General features: G+C 41.1%; 1 protein-coding gene and 1 long non-coding RNA gene across 3 annotated transcripts in view; both read right to left on the bottom strand.

Annotated features, from left to right (window-relative positions):
- LOC149979609 (uncharacterized) overlaps window positions 1-22,508 on the bottom strand; it is a 300,792-nt gene that overhangs the window by 158,763 nt on the left and 119,521 nt on the right. The window lies entirely within an intron of this gene.
- kifl (kinesin family-like) lies at window positions 15,638-21,072 on the bottom strand. The gene is made up of 3 exons (XM_090190368.1): window positions 20,895-21,072; window positions 16,979-17,167; window positions 15,638-16,692 (listed from the first exon to the last, which is right to left on the bottom strand). Exons 1-3 carry the CDS (start codon window positions 20,995-20,997, stop codon window positions 16,664-16,666), a joined length of 321 nt encoding a protein of 106 aa, XP_090046494.1. The 5' UTR covers window positions 20,998-21,072; the 3' UTR covers window positions 15,638-16,663.

Below are 22,508 nucleotides of genomic sequence, written 5' to 3'. Positions count from 1 at the left end.
ATATAGTAAAATAAATGTATAAAATAATAATATAAAGGATATTTCATGCTGACACCCTCATATTAAACACCAATGGCATTCACTAAGCTAATGGTTTGTATTTAGGATAATGTTTTTCAGCTTTGTCATTCTAGCTTTTTATTTTAAAACATATTTTATAATTATTTCATATATTTGACATGTGATAAGGCCAGAGAGAGGGCCAGAGATAATTACAGACACCTGTAATAATCTGAAGTACTCAAAAGGGCCACTAGATAATTTATGATCGATTTAGCCCCTGTTGAACTGTACATATTAATATCTTGAAACTGTCATTGTCTAAGACATGCAAGAAAAATGAATAAAAATTGTTCACAAAAATTCTGGTAGTTTACTGGTAAACATACAATGTTGCGTACAATAAGCACAAAACTCTAAATTTACAAAAGACCTTTGAGTACATTTCCAGTTCCTCCACCAAACCAATCACAGTGCTCTGTACTGTATTTCGTGACAGACCTATTGAATCTGACATAGGGGTAATAGGGTCTAAGGATGGGCTTTGGCAGAAGTTTTGAAAGGGGAAGATACCTCCTTTCCTGTTTCCTTTGGTTTAGACATGAACATTTTGGCTTCCTAAATCAAATCAAAATGAACCATTTGAGCCAATAAAAGGATGTTAAGATTGGCAGCATCACCTGTTGGTGTCTTGGAACACATCTTCCTGGGAGCTCTCCCCACTGAATACCCGGTCGAACTGGAACTCTCTCGGCCCCCTTGAGGTTTCCACGGTAACAGAGTAATCGTCCAGACGCCCCACGGCGATGGCCCCTCCCTGAGCTGCCTCGGTGCGGCTCATGGGCCGTATCCGGCAGAACACCCGAATTTTACCTGCACCACACGACAAAACCACTGCAAAGGTCAAGCGATGCCACTGACCCCAAACTGTACAGTACTGAACTTGCACCTATGCTAGCTCAACTAAAATAGTACTGTGGCATGCAGAGGACCCGCATTCAAACCTAGTCATTTACATAGATAGATAACTACCTTTCATGTCCTCCACCATGTTGTAGTACTTCTTTCTCATGGTCCTCTCTGAAGTGTAGTTCTCTACGACCTTCCTATTCTCCTCTCTCACTTGTTTCAGCTGCCAACAGGGGATAGAAGAGACAGTACAACTGAGACTACAAATAGTAAGACAACCAAGAGTAGAGTGGATGAGAACCCCTCTGAAAACATAAACTACAAACATGGTTGTCCCGTCAAGGCCCTTAGCATTGAGAAATGCTGATTGTGCGCACTGAAGGTTCTACTTCAGGTCTTAGCTAGCTAGCTATAGGCTAGTTAGTCACACCACATCCAGGTCCCTGTTTGGACATCTCACCTGGTCTTGCAGCAATAAAAGTTGCTGGCCAACGCTTTTCCCTCCCTCACCTTTCCTCAAAATCTCATCCAGCTCTGGAGTTGTGTCACAGTCTGAGAGAGTGGAGAGGAAAGCACAGTATGGGTACTGTGGTGCAGGGTTGGGGTCAAGTCGATTTGAAGAAGTCTATAGGCAGGTTTCCATTAATCCAGGTTTATTCGACAAAAGCAATGTCACCCCAAAACTTTTTGTGACGTGTAATGGAAGTGGAAAATATAGATTTAATTCTAAATGCCAACTGCCTGCTAAATCTATTTTCCAACTATAATGTTTCTTTGCAGGATTCTCATCCTGACTTTCAAGAATGGCTGAATTGCTTCGAGTTGCTTTTCAGTTTGGCTGGATGCAAGTTTCACCCTCCAATTACAAGTTTTGTCATGGCACAGACCGTGGAGATATGTTGGCACATGAGAATTATTAGAATATGGCATATATGAGTCAATTCCTGCATTCTATCCATGCTGGCTTTTGCGGGCTACCTGAGACATGAAACAGATAGGTGGGAGGGCATACAGGCGGTCGGTCGCCAATTATTTAATGTGCAATTTGCCTAAATATTATAAACTTGTGGGAAAATGTGGGTTTTAAGGTGTGATGTCATTACGTCCAGCTGTTTTTATTGACACAAGATAGTTAAATGGAAACGCACCATAGCAGGCAATTGTCAAATATCTTTTCTCTGCAAACTTTCTAAATGTCAACAAAAACAATCACTGGACAAGTTAATGGAAACATAGCTACTGAGAATAAAAGGCTTTTTATTTTATTTATTGAGTTGGAATTTCAGATTACTTCCTGAATTGACTGACTTCTATTCAAATTGACCCCAACCCTGCTGTAGTACATCAAACTAATGAAAGATATGCAGTTAACAGTGGGTATCATAAGTATTCCCCTCCCGTTGAGTAAAAAAAAAAAAAAAACATTATAAAGTGGGATTTATTTAATTTGTTTTTTTTGTCATGCCGTCGAGGGTACGCCAAATAAAAATGTGATTTATTTTTCTTTTTCAAACAGTCCATTTATATTTTCCAATGGGGTTATACATTTGAGTGAGGTTATTTCCTCACCTGTGTTGCCTCGTTTCACTGCCAAAAATAAAACTAAACCATCTAGTGTTCAGCGAAATAACAACAAGGCACTAAAGTAATACTGGAACAACAACAAAAAACACTGCAAAATAATACACTTTTTGGCCTAAATACAAAGCCTTATGTTTGGGGCAAATCCAACACATCACTGAGTAACCGCCTCCTTATTTACGAGCATGGTGGTGGCTGCATCATGGTATGGGTATGCTTGACATTGGAAAAGACTGGACAGTTTTTCCAGATAAAAAGAAACGGGATCGCTCTCATCACATGCAAAATCCTAGAGGAAACCCTACTTCAGTCTGCTTTACACCAAACACGAGGAGAGGAATTTACCTTTCAGCAGGACAATAACCTAAAACACTGGAGTTGCTTACCAAGAAGACAGTGAATGTTCCTGAGTGGCCAAGTTACAGTTTAGACATAAATCTGCTTGAAAATCTATGACAAAACTTGAAAATTGCTATCTAGCCATGATCCCCAACACCTTGACCGATCTTGAAGAATTTTGAAAACAATAATGGGCAAATATTGCACAATCCAGATGTGCAAAGCTCTTAGAGACGTAGTCAAGGTGACTCACAGCTATAATCACTGCCAAAGGGGTTTCTGACATGTATTGATTCAAGAGGGGGGGGGGGGGGGGGTGAATGCTTACAAGGTATATAGTATTGTTTTATGTTCATGATTCTTTCAAACATTTTTTAAAATTGTTTTTCCACTTCGACAAAGTATTTTGTGTTGATCATTGGCAACACATGAAAATGTAATCCATTTTAATCCCACTTTAGAACACAATAAAATGTGAAGAAATCCAAGGTGGTGGATACTCATGATACCCACTGCACATGTCACGTGATTACACAACACATATCTAGGAAAATACAACATTTAATGCAATTTAGACCCTCAATCCCACTACAATGTTCAGTCACACAAATAGAAACAGACACACATGGGTAAACATACGTAGTAGCAGCAACGCGCATGCCCGCACACACACACACACACACACAACATTACATTACCAGAGAGAGAAGGCCTGGCCCCGACTCTGATACAGTCCAGAGCCATCTGGGTAATCTCACATTCCCTCAGTGTCTCTTGTAGCAACAGCACATTAGATGCATACTCATCGGAAGAGTCCAACCTGTGGTACATAACATTATTCACTCAATAACAAGAGGGGTGATCATTTTGTTTGACCCGTATCAAAAGGAGACTTTGTAAAATAGGGTCTCTATGGTCTCTTCAGTGCTTCCATACAAAAGGCAGCTGGTTCGAAACTCACCTCAACCCTTAGCCCAATCCTGAACCTAACCAATCCCATACATTTTCTACATTTAACTCCTTACCCTAACCCCTAGCTTCATGTCCATATCCTGGTTCAACTTTAACACTAGCCTCAAACCTAACCCTAACCCCTAGCTTCATGTCCATATCCTGGTTCAACTCTAACCCTAGCCTCAAACCTAACCCTAACCCCTAACCCCTAACCCTACCTTCATGTCTATATATTTGGTTAAACCCTAATCCTTGACTCAACCCATTCCCTAATCAATTAGGATTCGAGGCAGAGATGCCCTCAGACCAAGATTCAATAAGTAAAATTCCACCTAAAGCTGAAGGATGGGACCCTCCAGTTACAGTGGGGCAAAAAAGTATTTAGTCAGCCACCAATTGTGCAAGTTCTCCCACTTAAAAAGATGAGAGAGTCCTGTAATTTTCATCACAGCTCCACTTCAACTATGACAGACAAAATGAGAAAAGAAAATCCAGAAAATCACATTGTAGGATTTTTTATTAATTTATTTGCAAATTATGGTGGAAAATAAGTATTTGGCCACCTACAAACAAGCAAGATTTCTGTCTCTCACAGACCTGCAACTTCTTCTTTAAGAGGCTCCTCTGTCCTCCACTCGTTACCTGTATTAATGGCACCTGTTTGAACTTGTTATCAGTATAAAAGACAACTGTCCACAACCTCAAACAGTCACACTCCAAACTCCACTATGGCCAAGACCAAAGAGCTGTCAAAGGACACCAGAAACAAAATTGTAGACCTGCACCAGGCTGGGAAGACTGAATCTGCAATAGGTAAGCAGCTTGGTTTGAAGAAATCAACTGTGGGAGCAATTATTAGGAAATGGAAGACATACAAGACCACTGATAATCTCCCTCGATCTGGGGCTCCATGCAAAATCTCACCCCGTGGGTTCAAAATGAACACAAGAACGGTGAGCAAAAATCCCAGGACCACACGGGGGGACCTAGTGAATGACCTGCAGAGAGCTGGGACCAAAGTAACAAAGCCTACCATCAGCAAGGACATTGAAGATGAAACGTGGCTGGGTCTTTCAGCATGACAATGATCCCAAACACACCACCCGGGCAACGAAGGAGTGGCTTCGTAAGAAGCATTTCAAGGTCCTGGAGTGGCCTAGCCAGTCTCCAGATCTCAACCCCATAGAAAATCTTTGGAGGGAGTTGAAAGTCCGTGTTGCCCAGCAACAGCCCCAAAACATCACTGCTCTAGAGGAGATATGCATGGAGGAATGGGCCAAAATACCAGCAACAGTGTGTGAAAACTTTGTGAAGACTTACAGAAAACGTTTGACCTCCGTCATTGCCAACAAAGGGTATATAACAAAGTATTGAGAAACTTTTGTTCTTGACCGAATACTTATTTTCCACCATAATTTGTAAATAAATTCATTAAAAATCCTCTACAATGTGATTTTCTGGATTTTTTTTCCGTCATTTTGTCTGTCATAGTTGAAGTGTACCTATGATGAAAATTACAGGCCTCTCTCATCTTTTTAAGTGGGAGAACTTGCACAATTGGTGGCTGACTAAATACTTTTTTGCCCCACTGTATATGGCAGAAAAGGAAACTACAGTAAGGGAAAGAAATTGGCTTTGTAGTTCGTATACTGACCATTCTGGGGCAGAGTTGACCTCGTCTTTGCTGTTGTCATCATCTGCGGTCATCTGTGACATATGGTCAAGTTTTTCTCTTGCTTGGGCCAAGGCCACATGGTTCTCCTCGAACATGTGGTCAACAAGGAGCCTCGCCTCAATCACTTCGCTACAGATATCATGGGCCTAAGACAAATTATTTCAATAATGTGGCTCTTTTACTGTTTGAACGGTGTGATTCACTGATCATTAGAGTCATAGCTGTGAAATAATAGAACAATTTCAGTTAGGCAGGGCTGGCCCTGGGCATAAGCACATTTTTTACTCAGTCAAGAGTGAGAATAGTAGAATACACAAAGTGCAATTTCGAAATGTGGTTGTGCATCAGCAGTTTTCCTATGTCAGCCACTGACAGTTACTCAATTAGTCCAGATTGGTAAATTAGTCTAGCCAGCTATCTAAACTTGTATTAATCATGGCCAAATTACCGACCTGGTACGAAAATATTCTCTCTGCCCCATGGCAAAATGTGTAGAATTGCAGGAAATGTACATTAAAACTTAAAAATGTTCTCTCTGACTCTAAAATGTTTTGCCTGCGAGGTGGGGGGGGGGCAAAAGGCAAGGGCCGGCCCTGCTGGGAGGCATCGTTTAGGTGTCTCAGCATTTAGTTCCAAAGTGTTCCAATGTGATTCAATTAGACACTTAAACACCTCACCTTCTCAACGACAATGCGGAGCAAGACAGCACAGGGGGGCTGTGCCACCGGGATAGGTGGGATGGGTGTCTGCTCTGCCTCCAGGAGCTCAGTAATCTCTCTCTCCCTTTTATACAGACTCTCCTTCAACTCCTCCAGGCGAGCTTGGGCCCCCTCCAGTGGCAGCTCTGTGCCACTGCACCCCTATGGACCGCAAAGCCCTGCTCAGTGTTCACTGTCACAACCCCACAACACTGACCAATGTTCATGGCTGAAAATGCCATTAATTACAGAACGAGGATCATATTACTCTAACCCCCAATCTTTACCTTAGCAATTAGGGCAATGAAAGCAGTCTGACCCAGTCTCAGTGACTTGGGGCAAAAACACACCTACACCCACCTCAGTTTGCTGGACGGGACCGTTGTCATTCTCTAATATGTCACCAGCATCAGTAGGAGGGGCTTCCTGTTGCCCCTTCTCCTGTGGGGATGCCCTGAGAATCTCCTGGACTTTCCCCACCTCCTGCCTGGCCATCTGCAGCTCCTGTAGTGCTATTCACCATTGTACACCATTTATAACAGTCAGAAACACACACATGTACACAAACATAAGCACACCAACTCACTGGATGCCTGGTGGCTGTGGAGGAGGTCTAGTCTGGTGGAGAAAAGCTCCATCATTTTATTCTGTTGGGAAAAAGAACCATGTTGAGGTTATCTAAGCAGAGACAAATATCATCAGTCTGAGCTTCACTATCATTTCGAGAGAGGAAAAATCCCTGTCCTGTCATGTTGTTTCATGTCACAAAAGTCATGTGTCTTCGCCATGCAACTCAATGTCAGTTCAGAAACAGTGTATTACTGTACAATTAAGTAGCATAGCCAATGCTGCTGTAGCAGGGCCTCTGTTGCCGCTGTGGCCATAAGAGGGTGACCATGGCTCACACTATGAGACTCACAAACAAAGCAGAGAATCAGAACCTCTTTTAGCCTCTGTATGGTCAGACCTTCTCTCTCTGCCACTGCAGGGCCTCCTCTCTACTCCTCCTCCTCTCCGCGATCTGCTCTCCCTGCAGCCTCTCATTCTGCCGGCTCACACTCTGAATGGATGAGGACAAACGTATGAGACAGAAATTGCGACCCGATGGACATTGTGATTTGAACTTATGTCAAATGAATACATGGGATGGTTAGTGAGACAACTGAGATGAGGAAAACCTCTGAATTGAAAGTAGGGTAGACTATGATGTGTAAGTTCGTGGTACTGCTCTAGGATCGCCTTTCTGTACTGTATGAGGATCATGTCATAACGTTTACAGTTCCTCCATATTTGATAAGGAAATGTATCTGACCCACTGTATGTATGGATTTGAACTCTTGCCCTCTTCGGGGCATCGGTACAGAGTACTTCTTGGGCACAAGGGTCATGTAAACCCAAGGCCAAAACTGGAGTGAATGCTACGTTGGGTTACCCTTTTGCTGCTCTCTTGATATCTATTTTACTTGTATTATGCATAACAACTCTGCCTAGTTGCACTACCTTATCGTATTTGCAACATGAACAGGCTGTGCATTTAATTTTGGCTCTTCCCACATTTTGTATTCTGTACAGGCTTCCTTCTTTTCACTCTGTCAATTAGGTTAGTATTGTGGAGTAACTACAATGTTGGTGATCCATCGTCAGACACAGGACAATAACCTTAAACATAAGGCCAAATCTACAGTACACTGGAGTTGCTTACCAAGAAGACTGAATGTTCCTGGGTGGCCGAGTTACAGCTTTGACTTATATCGACTTGAAAATCTATGCCAAGACTTGAAAATGGTTGTCAAGCAAGCATCCAGAACTGGATTTTGCGACTGTACTTGAAGAAACCTTCAAAGTTCTTGACATTTTCCTTATTGACTGACCTTCACGTCTTCAAGAAATGATGGACTGTCGTTTCTCTTTGCTTATTTGAGCTGTTCTTGCCATAATATGGACTTTGTCTTTTACCAAGTAAGGCTATCCTCTGTATACCTCCCTACCTTGTCACAACATAACTGATTGGCTCAAACACATTAAGAAGAAAATAAATTCCACAAATTAACTTTTAAGAAGGCACACCTGTTTATTGAGATGCATTCCAGGTGACTACTTCATGAAGCTGGTTGAGAGAATGCCAAGAGAGTGCAAAGCTGTCATCAAGGCAATGGGTGGCTACTTTGAAGAATCTCAAATATAAATAATATTTTGATTTGTCCAACACTTTTTTGGTTACTACATGATTCCATGTGTGTTACTTCATAGTTTTGATGTCTTCGCTATTATTCTACAATCTAGAAAATTGTAAAAATGAAGAAAAACCCTTGAATGAGTAGGCGTTCTAAAACTTTTGACCTGTAGTGTAGTAGCCTAAACCTATCGCTGTTACATTGAACTGGGTGAATGGAATGTGAATGACAGTCATCCAATATTGTCACGCCCTGACCATAGAGAGCCTGTTATTCTCTATGCTGGTTAGGTCGGGGTGTGACTAGGGTGGGTCATCTAGGAAATTATATATCTATGTTGGCCTGGTATGATTCCCAATCAGAGGCAGCTGTTTATCGTTGTCTCTGATTGGGGATCATAATTAGGTAGCCATTTCCCCTTTTGTGCTTTGTGGGATCATGACTATGGATAGTTGCCTGTTAGCACTATTATTTAGCATCACGTTTCATTTGGTATTTTGTTGTTTTTGTTCAGTGTTCATTTAATAAAGGAAAATGTGCGCCTACCACGCTGCGCTTTGGTCCTCTCCTTATAACAATCGTGACAAATATGCTGTGATAGAAATAAGGCCATGATCATGAAGAAAAAAAAAAATCCTCCCTCACCGACCGCCACTGAGTGTTACCCAAGTGGTAATATCACATTCACAAGTATGTTGAAATACCTTTCGTTCAAGCTCTAAACCCAACAATGCGGTAATCAATGTCAATGTAGTACTAAAAATAACATAAGGTAGAACAAAAACACAAGAGAAATAAAAATAAGAAATTAGAAGAACAAGAGAAGGTAAGCTATATACAGGGTCAGTTCCAATACCATGTTAACAATGCGCAGGGATACTGTGATAGAGGTAGATACTGTATGTGTAGGGGCATCAGGATATATCATAACCTGTAGCCGCAGCGTATATGATGATTTGTATGTGAGTTTGTGTGTTTGTATGTAGAGTCAGTATAAATGTGTGCACATGTTATGTGTGTGAGCAAATTAAGTGAATGTGTGTGTGTGTGTGTGTGTGTGTGTGTGTGTGTGTGTGTGTGTGTGTGTGTTGGCGTGTCGGTGAGTGTGTAGAGTCCTGGGAGTGTGCATAGAGACTACAAATAAAAAATGTAATTAAATGGTCAACGCAGATAGTCCATGTAGCCATTTTGTTAGCTATATATCAGTCTGATTGGCTTGGGGATAGAATCTGTTCAGGAGCCTGTTGGTGTCAGACTTGATGCACCAGTACCGCTTGCCATGTGGAAGCAGAGAGAAAACTCTATGGCTTGGGTGGTTGGAGTCTTTAATGATTTTCTGGGCCTTCCTTTCACACCACCTGATATAGAGGTCCTGGGTGGCAGGGAGTTTGGGCCCAGTGATGGGCTGTCGCGCCTTCTTCACAACTGTGTGTGTGGACCATTTCAAGTCCTTAGTGATTTGGACAACAAGCAATTTGAAGAGAGGTTGTTGTCCTGGCACCACACTGCCAGGTCACTGACCTCCTCCCTGTAGGCTGTCTTATCATCACTGGTGATCAGGCCTACCACAGTCATGTCGTCAGTAAACTTGAAGATGGTGTTGGAGTCGTGTGGGGCCACGAATTTGTGGGTGAACAGGGAGTACAGGAGGGGCTAAGAACACACCCCTGTGAGGCCCCCGTGTTGAGTGGCAGAGTGGCAGAGGTGATGTTGCCTACTCTCGCCACCTGGGGTCGTGGATCGAGTTGGAGAGGGAAGTGTTCAGTCCCAGGGTCCAAAGCTTGGTGAAAAGCTTGGAGGGAACAATGGTGTTGAACGCTAAGCTGTAGTCAATGAACAGCATTCTCACATAGATATTCTTCTTATCTAGGTGGGTGAGGCAAGAGTGGAGTGCAATTGAGATTACGTTGTCTATGGATCTGTTGGGGAGGTATGCAAATTGGAGTGGGTCTAATGTAGGGTGTCTGGGAAGATGGAGTTAACATGTGCCATAACCGGTCTTTCAAAGCACTTCATGATTACAGATGCGAGTGCTCCAGGGTGGCATGAAGCCTAGAGTTCTTTGGAACAGGAATGATGGTGGTCAGCTTAAGACGTGGGGATTACAGACTGGGACAAGGAGAGGTTGAAAATGACCATGAATTTGCCTGCCAGCATTTCTGCGCATGGTCTGAGAACGAGCACTGGAACAACGTCTGGCCCCCGGCCTTGAGAGTGTTGATCTGATTAAAGACCTTACTCGCGTCGGCACGAGATCACCCAGTCCTCTGGGTCAGTGGGGGTCCTCGCGGTGTTCGAAGTTTGCATATAATGATTTCAGTTGGTCTGGTAGAGAGGCATTGTTGGGCAGATCACGGCCGGGTCTTTCTTTGTAACGCGTAATGGACAATAGCCCCTGCCACATGTGGCAGGCGTCAGAGCCTGTGTAATATGATTCCACCTAATTCCTATATTGTCCTTTTGCGGGACTTCTTGTACTTGTTCCTGTCTTCAGCCGTAGCCTAAGGGTTACCTGCGATAGCACTGTGTGCGGTAGCCCTGTCCTTTAGCTTAGCGCCAACTTCGGCGTTAATCCAGGGCTTTTGATTGGAGAAGCAGTGAACCTTCACTGTGGGGACAACGTCGCCGATGCATTTCACAAGGAAGCCGGCGGAGGTGGTTAGCTCGTTGATGTTATTGGCGGAGTCTCGGAACATATTACAATCATCTAGCAAGGCAACAAGGAAAGCAGCCTCCCGGTGCAAGTTTTCCTGTTTGTTTATAGCCTCGTACAGTTTGTTAAGTGCCAGCTTCTTATTTTTCTTTTCCTGAGTTGTAATGTATACAGCAGTCACGATAACAGCTGACAACTTTCTCGGGGGGTAGAAGTGTCAGCATTTGACCATCAGGTATTCCAAGAAGGGCGAGACTTCCACTACGCTAGAGTCAACACACCATTTCTTGTTGATGAAGAGGCAAACCCAATTTCGATCTTAATGCATCATACGGTATGGTTTCATGTTTTGTATGTTTTTTTTTTTTTTATTTACTTATTGTTATGTTACACTCAACAAGGCCTCTGGGGACAATAAAGGTCTACTGAAGTAAATAGAATATAGCATAGTGATAAAGTTGTCCCCCGATGAGGGGTGGTGATGGTTGGTCGGTAAGAGGGAACTCACTGTGATTCTCTCCTCCCAGTGTGTGTTCTTCTTTTCTACCTTCTCTTGGTAAAGGTCTAAGATTCTCTTCAGTGCATTCAGCTTGTTCTGGTAGTGAGATCGGATCTTCTGTATTGTCCTCTCCTACTAGCACAGATAAGTGTTGAATTCAACTTGTAGTGACACCTGATCAATACACACACGCACGCACACACAGATCACCTGGTTCTCTCGTGATGCGATCTGAAAGTTTTCCTCTAGCTCTTGCACCATCTCCAGATGTCTACTTTTCATAGTCTGCATGTCCTCAGCTATCTGTTGCCACAAGAAATGATGCAATGGCGTCTTAATATTGACACAATAAATTCACAGTGACTGCTTAAAAAGATCATCAGTCAGTCAGCTGATAACATGCCATGACAGAGGTTAATGACTCATATACTATACACACACAGAATGCACAGCAGCGTGATAGCCTAACAATTAAATAGAGATAAAGACTGAAAAATCAAAGGCCTCTGGTCTTCTGATCCTGCACAGACACACACGCACAGGCATGCGCACACACACACACACACAGACACACACAATAAAGCCTATTCCAGACAGAAGGAGCGGCAGACATGTGAGTAAAGAGGAAAACACAACATGATCTCTAACAATGAGCTCAGTGTGTGCTTCTTTTCACAACGATCAACATCGGGTTTGTCCCTTAGTCACACGTCTGACTATCTTAACCCATTCCTTCTCTGTACATTTCATATTGAGTACTATGTGACTTCACAGAAATGATAAACTTACAGTCCCTTCAGAAAGCATTCATACCCCTTGACTTATTCCACGTTTTGCTGTCTTACAGACTGAATTCAAAATGGCTTAAATATAGTTTTTTCTCTCACCCATCTGCACACAATACCCCATAATGAAAAACATGTTTTTATACATTTTTGCAAATGTATTGAAAATGAAATACAGAAATAACTAATTGACATAAGTATTCACACTCCTGAGTCAATACATGTTAGAATCACCTTTGGCAGCGATTACAGCTGTGAGTCTTTCTGGGTAAGTCTCTAAGAATTTTGCTCACACCGATTGTAGAATATTTGCACATTATTCTTTAAAAAATTATTCAAGCTCTGTCAGGTTGGTCGTTGATCCTTGCTAGCCAACCATTTTCAAGTCTTGCCATAGATTTTGTCAGGTTGGTCGTTGATCCTTGCTAGCCAACCATTTTCAAGTCTTGCCATAGATTTTCAAGTAGATTTAAGTGAAAACTGTAACTAGGCCACTCAGGAACATTCAATGTTGTCTTGGTAAGCAAATCCAGTGTATATTTGGCCTTGTGTTTTAGGTTATTGTCCTGCTGAGTGTCTGTTGGAAAGAAGACTGAACCAGGTTTTCCTCCAGGATTTTCGATTGAATCCTTACCAATGACAAGCATACCCGTAACATGATGCAGCCTCCATGCTTGAAAATATGAAGGATGGTACTCAGTACGCCTTGTTGCAAATATATATTTATTTATTTATTTTCCATATTCTTTTTTCTGTGCAAGCTTCCAGTTTTTCACTCTGTCATTTATGTTAGTATTGTGGAGTAACTGCAATCTTTAGTTTTCTCTTATCACAGCCATTAAACTATGTAACTGTTTTAAAGTCACCATTGGCCTCATGGTGAAATCCCTGAGCAGTTTCCTTCCCCTCCGGTACCTAAGTTTGTAGTGACTGGGTGTATTGTTACACCATTCAAAATGTCATTAATAACTTCACCGTGCTCAACGGGATATTCACATTTTGCTTATTTTTTTACCCATCTACCAGTAGGTGCCCTTCTTTGCGAGTCATTGGAAAACCTCCCTGGTCTTTGTGGTTGAATCTGTGTTTGAAATTCACTGCTCTACCGCGGGATCTTGCAGATAATTGATTGTATGTGTGAGGTACATTGTTATTACAGATGAAGTAGTCCTTCAAAAATCATGTTAAACACTATTATTGCACAATTTTTACTCCTGAACTTATTTAGGCTTGCCATAACTAGAGGCAGGGGTTGAATTCTTATTGACTCAAGAAATGTCATCTTTTAAGTTTTCATTAATTTGTAAAAACATAATTCCCCTTCGACATTATGGGGTATTGTGTGTAGGCCAGTGACCCAAATTCTTAACTGAATCCATTTAAATTCAGGCTGGAACACAACAAAATGTGTAAAATACTTTCTAAAGATCCCCAGATCTTGTATGACTTATGGATGTGTACCTGCGTAATGTAGAGTTCAGCTGACTCGTAGGGGATGTAGAGCTTGACGTCCATGGCCCCCTCTACTTTCAACTCCTGGTGCTTCCCTCTCTCATTTGAGGGCAGAGATTCAGAGATGCCTACGGGAGGGATGCCTACGGTAAGGGATAACACACACAATCTAACAAAAATTCAAATTATTGGTAAATAATGTATTGTTACATTTTGGAGTCACTTTTATTGTAACTAAGAATAGAAGACGTTTCAAAACATTTCCACATGAATGTAGATGCTACCATGATTACGGATAAACCTGAATGAATCGCGAATAATGATTCGTGAAAAAGTTACATACAAATATCATACCCCCAAGACATGCTAACCTCTCACCATTACATTGCTATTACAATAACAATATATATTTTTCTCACTCATCATTTTTCACGATCCATTCAGGATTATCTGTAACTGTGGTAGCATCTACATTTATCTGGAAGTGTTTAGAAACATATTCTATTCTTATTTACAACAAAAGTGACTCCAAGTGACACAATCCATTATTTACCATTCATTTCTATTGGGCACAAAATAATTTGAAAAATAAACAAAAACAAATAGAAAATGCATCCAACAAATTCGTGGTTTCAGCGTAATCATTGCGTGGTATGAATATGGGACCAAATACTTAACTTTCTACTACTTTAATAAACATTCAAGTGAATTTGTCCCAATACTTTTGGTCCCTTAAAATGGAGGGACTATGTACAAAAAGTGCTGACATTTTAAACTGTTCCCCTGATATGGATGAAAATACCCTCAAATTTAAACTCGCAGTCTGCACTTAAACCTTATAGTCATTGTATTCTTTCAAACCCAAAGTGTTGGAGTACAGTGCCAAAACAACCATTTAACTAGATTTAGGTTCAAAGCTGGGTGGAAAAAAGTCAAATATTCACGGAATTCCTTTAAGTTGATGACTTTTTGCAAATCATTCAATCAGTTGCCCAAATTGATTCAACATCATCACATTGATTTTTTTGTTGAAATGATGTAGAAACAACGTTGATTTAACCAGTTTGTGCCCAGTGGGTACCCATTCTCTTCCGCTTCCTGACCCTAAGTCAAGCCTTTCCTAAGAATTCTAGATAATGCCATAGTTTAATTTCCACCCACACGCTCCCTAATTATCGTTGCAGTGAATCGCCCAAACATACCAATCTCTCTCTTCTGTCCAATACCAACACGCTCCCTTTGCCACTCCCATATAGAGTGACTCCAATGGAAATTTCCATTCAAGTCATATTCTGTGATGGGTGAACCTGCTGCCATATTGAGTGTACCCATGCAAGGAAGGAAAAGCAGGAAGATCAGCAGCAAATATTGTGCTTAACAATTAAACAACTTCTGTTTCAGTCATTTTATTTAGGCTGAGGCTTCGTGACCGAATCGGCGTCCGATGTTTTCGGCAATCTGATTTATTTACCAACCACCCTGCTTGAACTATCTGCCACCCAGACAAAAATCTGAATCTCCCATCCTTCTCTCCTGTCTGTATACAGCACCTTGCTCCACGGACCCGCCTCCAGGCTCTTTTCTGTGGTCAGCTCCAATCCAGCGTCGAAATGCAGCCCACCTCTTCAACCACAATGCTTTGTGTTCAACCACCACTTAAAAAGTCAAAAATGGTTGCGGTTCAGATTAAGGTCATGGCTGAAGGTTAGAGATATATGGCCAATATTTGTCTGTTGAGAACTGCAATTTTATCATGGTCGAACAAACATAGGGCCGAACTGATTTGTACTGTGCTGGCCTGGATATTTTTACGCACGCACACACACACACACACACACACACACACACACACACACACACACACACACACACACACACACACACACACACACACACACACACACACACTACAGCATTGTTTTAAGTCAAGTTTATCTTTTATTAATTTAGTTTATAACACGGTTTACACGTTTCTGATCAGACTGGTCTCATAGACTAGGTGTAACATATTAAATGTAAATCAGAGACACTAAAATTAGTATGATATGTTACGTTTGGTATTGTTGCATAAGATAGAAGGTTACTTAGGGCAAAAACTAAAGAAGGGTGGTTGGTCGGGGTGGATGTGTGGGCGTATAACACGGGGTGGATGGGTGGGCAGATAACGCAAACATCTAGCAGCCCAAAGGTTGTATGTTCTAATGTCATCACAAACAACTTTAACATTTTAGCTAATTAGCAACTTTGTAACTACTTACTACTTTTTAGCTACTATGCAACTACTTAACATGTTGGCTAACCCTTCCCCAAATACTAACCTTAACCCTTCTCCTAACCCTAACCCAAGCCTTAACCTTTTAACCTAACTCCTAACCTTAACCCTAACCTTAAAGTTAGCGTTAGCAACCTAGCCACCTAGCTAACATTAGCCACAACAAATTGGAATTTGTAATACAATTGCAAATTCGTAACATATTGTACAAATTGCAATTTGTAACATATTGTACGAAATGGATTATGGACATCCACAAATTAACACATACCATAAGATACTTTAAAAATCATACTAAATGGAGTGTCTCGGATTTACGTACAGAATAATATGAAATGCTCTGAGACCACGTTGCTCTCATAATAATAGTTTAACACTTTGTATAGTTACACAGATGCACTTATGTTTTGTTATTATGATGATCTACAGAACATATATGTTTAACGGTGTATGTTTTCCACAATATATTTTCTATTTCTATGCAGTATTTATGTAAAGGTTAGTTTGTTATTATCATGATTTAGGAAACGATATCAGCAACATGGCTAAAGAACCAGCAACACAGTTCATTGCTTGAGATGGTCGCCTTTGAATACTTTCTTCATTCTGTCTTTCATCCCCGCCCCTTCTCTCTTCCTGCCTCTTTTACTCCGAAGAAGAATGGTTATGACCTCATGTGGTAACTCTCTTCCCAGAAACACCTTTTTGTGGGGAGAAATTATGTTATGAATCAGGGTAAATAATGATTTATCTGAAAGGTTAAGAGTCAGTATACAAGCTTGCTGCATTCTATGATTAAACATAGTCCATTTGGCCTACACGTCTTAGGGCCTGTGTTTAGGTAGGATTCATGGTTATTGTTGGAGACTGTTCAAGTTTAAAGTTATTTAGGCTTTAGCGTTATAATGGATATTTACTCTCCTGACACAGTTATGGCTAAAGTTTTCCGGTTTATGGTGTCATGACAGGGTTTCTGCTTGTGCTGACCTGTGTCCAGCTCCTGGTCCAGGTGTGTGCTGTGTACTACCGGGCATGGCTGGTGGTGCTTGGCCTCCTCCCTCAGGTCAGGGACACTCCCAGGTAACTCCTCCAGAACTGACACTGCCGGGTTGTCCACCCGCGAGGACCTCACTGTCACCTCAGGATATGGCGACCGGGTGGTCGTCTCCCAAGCGCCTGAGCAAAATACAACACAGGATATACGTCACTATGAGATTAGAGACTGGAAGAAGAAGATATGTGAGGACAGAGAGATGCCTAATGACTGGGATAAAGCAGACAGAGAAGGTAATTGATTTAAACAGGACATCTGGACAGAAGACGGTGGAGCTGGCAGCTAGAACACATCAGGCTGTCTGGCAGTGAGGACAGCCTACAGGTTTGCTAAACTAGAGAATAGGAATAGATGCACACGGGCTAACACACGCTTGCAAGCACACGCACATGCACGCACACACACTACACACAGGCTCTCAAGGGCTCTGGTTCAAACAGAGGAATGCCACTGACGGACAGATTCAATGTCAGTAAGACAAAGGAGTTGATTGTGGACTACAGGAAATGGATGGGGCTGTAGTGAAGCGGGTCGAGAGCTTCAAGTTCCTCGGTGTCCATATCACAAAGGATCATGGTCCAAACACACCAACACAGTCATGAAGAGGGCACAACAATGCCTCTTTCCCCTCAGGAGGCTGAAAATATTTTGCATTGGCCCTCAGATCCTCAAATTTTTTTATTGCAACAATAATAAAGAATATTACACATCAATACAAGGACATTCCTGTGAATACAATGAAACAAATGAATTAATAGAACCCCAGGCGATTCAGGACATGAATATGTGACAAGGCAATGAGACATTAACAGACATTCAGAGACATGACTTCTAAAAAAAAAATCCAACTTTTTAAGTTTCACAAGTTTGAGGGATTTATACAATTGTAACAGTTCAATGAAAAAAAACAACAAAATAAGGAATTTTTCCACCCCATTTACATTTGTGAATATAATATTTGGCCAAGAGAATAATAATGTTAGTTATGATCGGAATTACAAGGATAAGCATAATGCCATTTAACATCATCAAAGGTAAACATAGGCAATTCTGGAGATTTTATACACAGCCATCCATGAATTTCAATCCATAGTTTACTAGAATGGCGGCATGAAAAAAAAATGCTCTATTGATTCTGAATCGGAGGTGAAAAAAATACGAGGAATTTTGTCAAAATTGAATCTTTTGTGCAAGAAATCATTAACAGGGTAGATCAAATAACATATTTTAAAATTAGTTTCTTTACCTTTTGGGATAACTGAACAAGTAAGGTAAAAGGAAGTCGCTTTTGACCATAGCATGGGTTGGTCACTTCCATAGCAATATATTGAATTATAATCACAAAAAATGACTTCATTAACTGCCAATTGTATCCACTTATTGTTGCATTTTTTTTTTATCCAAAAGCTTCAAGTCATTATTTTGTAAACTTGGAAAAGAGAGAACAACCTCATAATATAACAAAGTGTTATTAATAAGTCAAAGTAAAGAATGTGGAGTAATTCTCTGAGTAATATTAACCTGAAATGTACTAATGAACTCATCAAACCGCAAAAACTCCACAGCGTTATCTACCAAATCAAATACAAAATGAATACCCTTGTTAAACCAAAGGCCTTTGAAAGTGGGTTTCCTATTCATTAAGGATCGGTGTCCCGCTAGCGGGACAACTTCCAGTCAAATAAATAATCATAAATATTATGGAATTTAAACATTTAGGTACATATAAGGGTCTTATATCAGCTGAAGGTTTAAATTATTGTAAATCTAACTGCACTGTCTGATTTACAGTAGCTGTTACAGCAAAAACATGCCCTGCGATTGTTTGAGGACGGCGCACCACATAAAAATATTTTCCCACCGGCACAGGTTTCATACATTCACATATAAAGATTAAATATCCACTTACTTAATAAATATTCACTTAAATCTTCCTTTGATTTGTCATCCAAAGGGTCCCAGCTTTAACATGTAGTGTTGTTTTGGTAGATCAAATCCTACTTTATATCCCAAAAATTCTGTTGAGATGGCGCCATCGATTTGAGTAAACCACTAGTTCAACTTGCAGAGAAAGGAATCAGTTTCTGTTTACTCCTCCGACACACTAAAATGTCATCAAACTATAATATTTATTTCGGAAAGAAATATGTTCAATAGGAAACCGATTTTACCAGGTGCGTAATGTCTTCATGGTGCGCGCAAACACAAATTTACAAGACTTTGTCCTTCTACTAAAACTGTTATTTCTTATTCGTTTTTGAAGTTACAAGCCTGAAACCTTGAACATAGACTGCTGACACCCTATGGAAGCCATAGGAATTGCATCCAGGGAGCTAATTTCCAAATGACTTTTCTCTACCCTAAGAAGTTTTAATAACTCTATTATTCGAAATCAATGTTTTGTTGGGGGAAAAATTGTGCTTGAATATTATTTTCCAGAAAAATAACATTAGCTGTTGAAACAATTTCACAGGTACCCAACACAGACCTAAACACACACACACACACACATACACCTCATAAGCCCACATACAAATAACATGCACACAAAAAAATGTACTCTTAACTTTACCTTCAACTGCATTGTTGGAAAAGGACCCGTAAGTAATTTTTTCAACGTTAATCTAGACCTTGTTGTCTACGAAGCATGTGACAAATACAATTTGATTTGATTGCTCTGCTGCCTGTAAATGGACCCAACCAAGCAGCTGAAATATTTAAACCTCTTCTGTCTTCACATGTCTACACCCAACACATTCCTCTGAGAAGAACCCGGGAGCTTCCCAGACACACACAAACCAGCACCTCACAGTCTGGGTCATACCTAGAATCCTCCCTCATGACCTCACTATCTCCAAAAAGAAACGGGAACAATAAAGTTATTCTATTCAATTAAGGTATTAACGTACCTCCTATGGGAGAAATGTTGTGAATATTCTATTACTTTGACATTGCACGCTGAAAGATTTATATAGGCATACATCTTTTTCTGTTGTTAATCTTAGCTGTGTGCTATGCCCTGAGAAAGCAGGAAACAACTGGTTTCTGTTGACTTCAAGTGGACCTTTCTGGGATACGGTTCTTGTTTTCTAAAGGTATGAGATGCCTATGACACGCTTAGCGAAACTCCAACATAAGGGACCATATAAGGACATATGGCTCGTTGCCAGCTCTAGGTTATCTGGCAAAGACAGAGACTGAGGATGGCTATAAATGACAGTCTGAATGTGTTCGGGGGCTCTTAGCTGTGCAACCTTTTGGTTCTCCGCTAACCAGCTCAATTTTTGCAAATCTTACTCATAAAGAACTTTGTTGTTTGAGGAAACTTGCAGCCTCTCTTGCTTTCCCTTTCATGTGTAGAATTTACACGACACTCCTCACCAAGGATCCAATTAACTAGAAATCACAAGAAGGATCCTCACTATACTTATAACTAGTTAGAACCTCCTCTATATTTTTATTTTATTTTATTTCACATTTATTTGACCAGGTAGGCCAGTTGAGAACAAGTTCTCATTTACAACTGCGACCTGGCCAAGATAAAGCAAATTAGTGCGACAAAAACAACAACACAGAGTTACACATAAACAAACGTACAATAACACAATAGAAAAGAAAAATAGAAAAATCTATGTACAGTGTGTGCAAAGGTAGAAGAGTAGAGAGGTAGGCAATAAATAGGCCATAGAGGTGAAAATAATTACAATTTAGCATTAATACTGGAGTGATGTATGTGCAGATGATGATTTGCAAGTAGAGTTACCAGGGTGACAGCATCTAGTTGTATGTGCGTGCTTGCATGCGTTGTTCGTGCATGCACCAGTGTTTGGGAGTTGGTGCCATACTCACGTTGTTTTGATGAAGGGGCAACAGAGCAGTGCCTCCCTACCGTCTTCCCCAGAAACGAAAGAGACAGGGACACATTCTCAGTTCCCGAGGAACTCACGTACATGATGTCTGAGATGAGTGTTTGTGTTTGTGCATGTATGACTGCTTGGACCCGGTCATAAAGCTGCAAAACAGGGATACATGTCGAGTGGTGACAAGAGTAGAGTAGTGACAAAACCACAGAACTCTTAAATAAAGACTTTCTCATTTGATGGCACATGAGACACTCATGCCTTCATAACCATTGCAGCTGTCCATGTGCATGTGTGTGCGTGTGCGTGTGCGTGCGCGTGCGCGTGTGCGTGTGTGTGTGTGTGTGTGTGTGCTTTGCAAAACAGGATTTCACACTAACTGTTTGTCTATGCAGAAAAAAACAACCGAAAATAGCATCTCATCTTTATCAAACAAAGAACATTCTGGAAGATGCACGTCTGTCTCACCACCTATCCTAAGCTACTTTCCACAGAGGTTGGTCTAGACCTTGAACTGATTCACTTTGTAACACTATGAATTGAACATTTTCAAACATTATTATCAATAACTTACACACAGCAACCGGTTTGATCTGAACTTGCACTCTCACTCAACTACAGGATGAGATTCGTTCACACGTGTAGCTTATCAATGACATGTGCCCCCCACCCCCCAAAAAAGAACAATCAAATCAAATATTGGATTGATTATAAATGAGCACCTTTTTTCAGATCCGATCCCTGCTGTGGCAAAGCGATGTCGGAGACCTGCTGCTGTCCAGGTACGGATAGGGAATAGATGGATTGCTGCTTGCTTTTCAGGGTAACCAAACTCTCAACACTCTTTAAATATTAAACTTCAGAGATGGGGTTTCGCCACTTGGGTATTAGTTTGCCCTGTTCGCTGTGGAGGAAGAGCTCCAAACACTCATCGGGTTTCCAGTGTGTGAGATAGAGATTGCAATTAGATGCTGTCTCTCTAGTCCATGAGACCCCATACATCACCACCATTGTCTAGATTGGATCAGGGCTTGTATTCACAAGTGCCTCAGAGTAGTGAGTTCTGATCTAGGATCAGGTCCCCCATGTCCATCTATTCTTATTCATTGTACTCTAAAAGGCTAAACTGATCCTAGAGCTTACTCAGTCTGAGATGCTTTATGAACACGGGCCAAGGTCTATGATCAGCATTGTCCAATATAACCCTTCTCTTCTCAGGTGGAGGTGAGGGTGTATTGTACAGTAGGTCACCCGTATTCAAGGGTGCATGAGAAAGGTAGTGGTGGGATAATTGGGGGACCTTACACAGAGTGATCGTAGTAACTGCTGTGCTGTATGTTCAGCTAGCCTGGATGCAATTTGGTTTCTGCTTTAGCCAGCTTTGTTGTTGTTGTTGTGGTGGTCGTCATGCCAAACAGAATATGTCCAGAGCAGTAACAAACAGAGTGAAACTAGACTAACAGGAAAGTTAGATGATCGGTAGTGAATCACTTTAAAGCCATCATCTGTAAGATTTCAGTTAATCAAGTGTACATGCTATACCTAGGGCCCAGAGTGTTTCTGGTCAGGTCACATGGTCAGGAAACATTTATGAAACCACCCA

Source organism: Oncorhynchus mykiss, chromosome 11, assembly GCF_057628025.1.
Source record: "Oncorhynchus mykiss isolate SJ-2025 chromosome 11, ASM5762802v1, whole genome shotgun sequence".
Taxonomy (NCBI): Eukaryota; Metazoa; Chordata; class Actinopteri; order Salmoniformes; family Salmonidae; genus Oncorhynchus; species Oncorhynchus mykiss.
The sequence above is the reverse complement of the archived record's forward strand: the minus strand, read 5'-3'. Positions and strand labels throughout refer to the sequence as shown.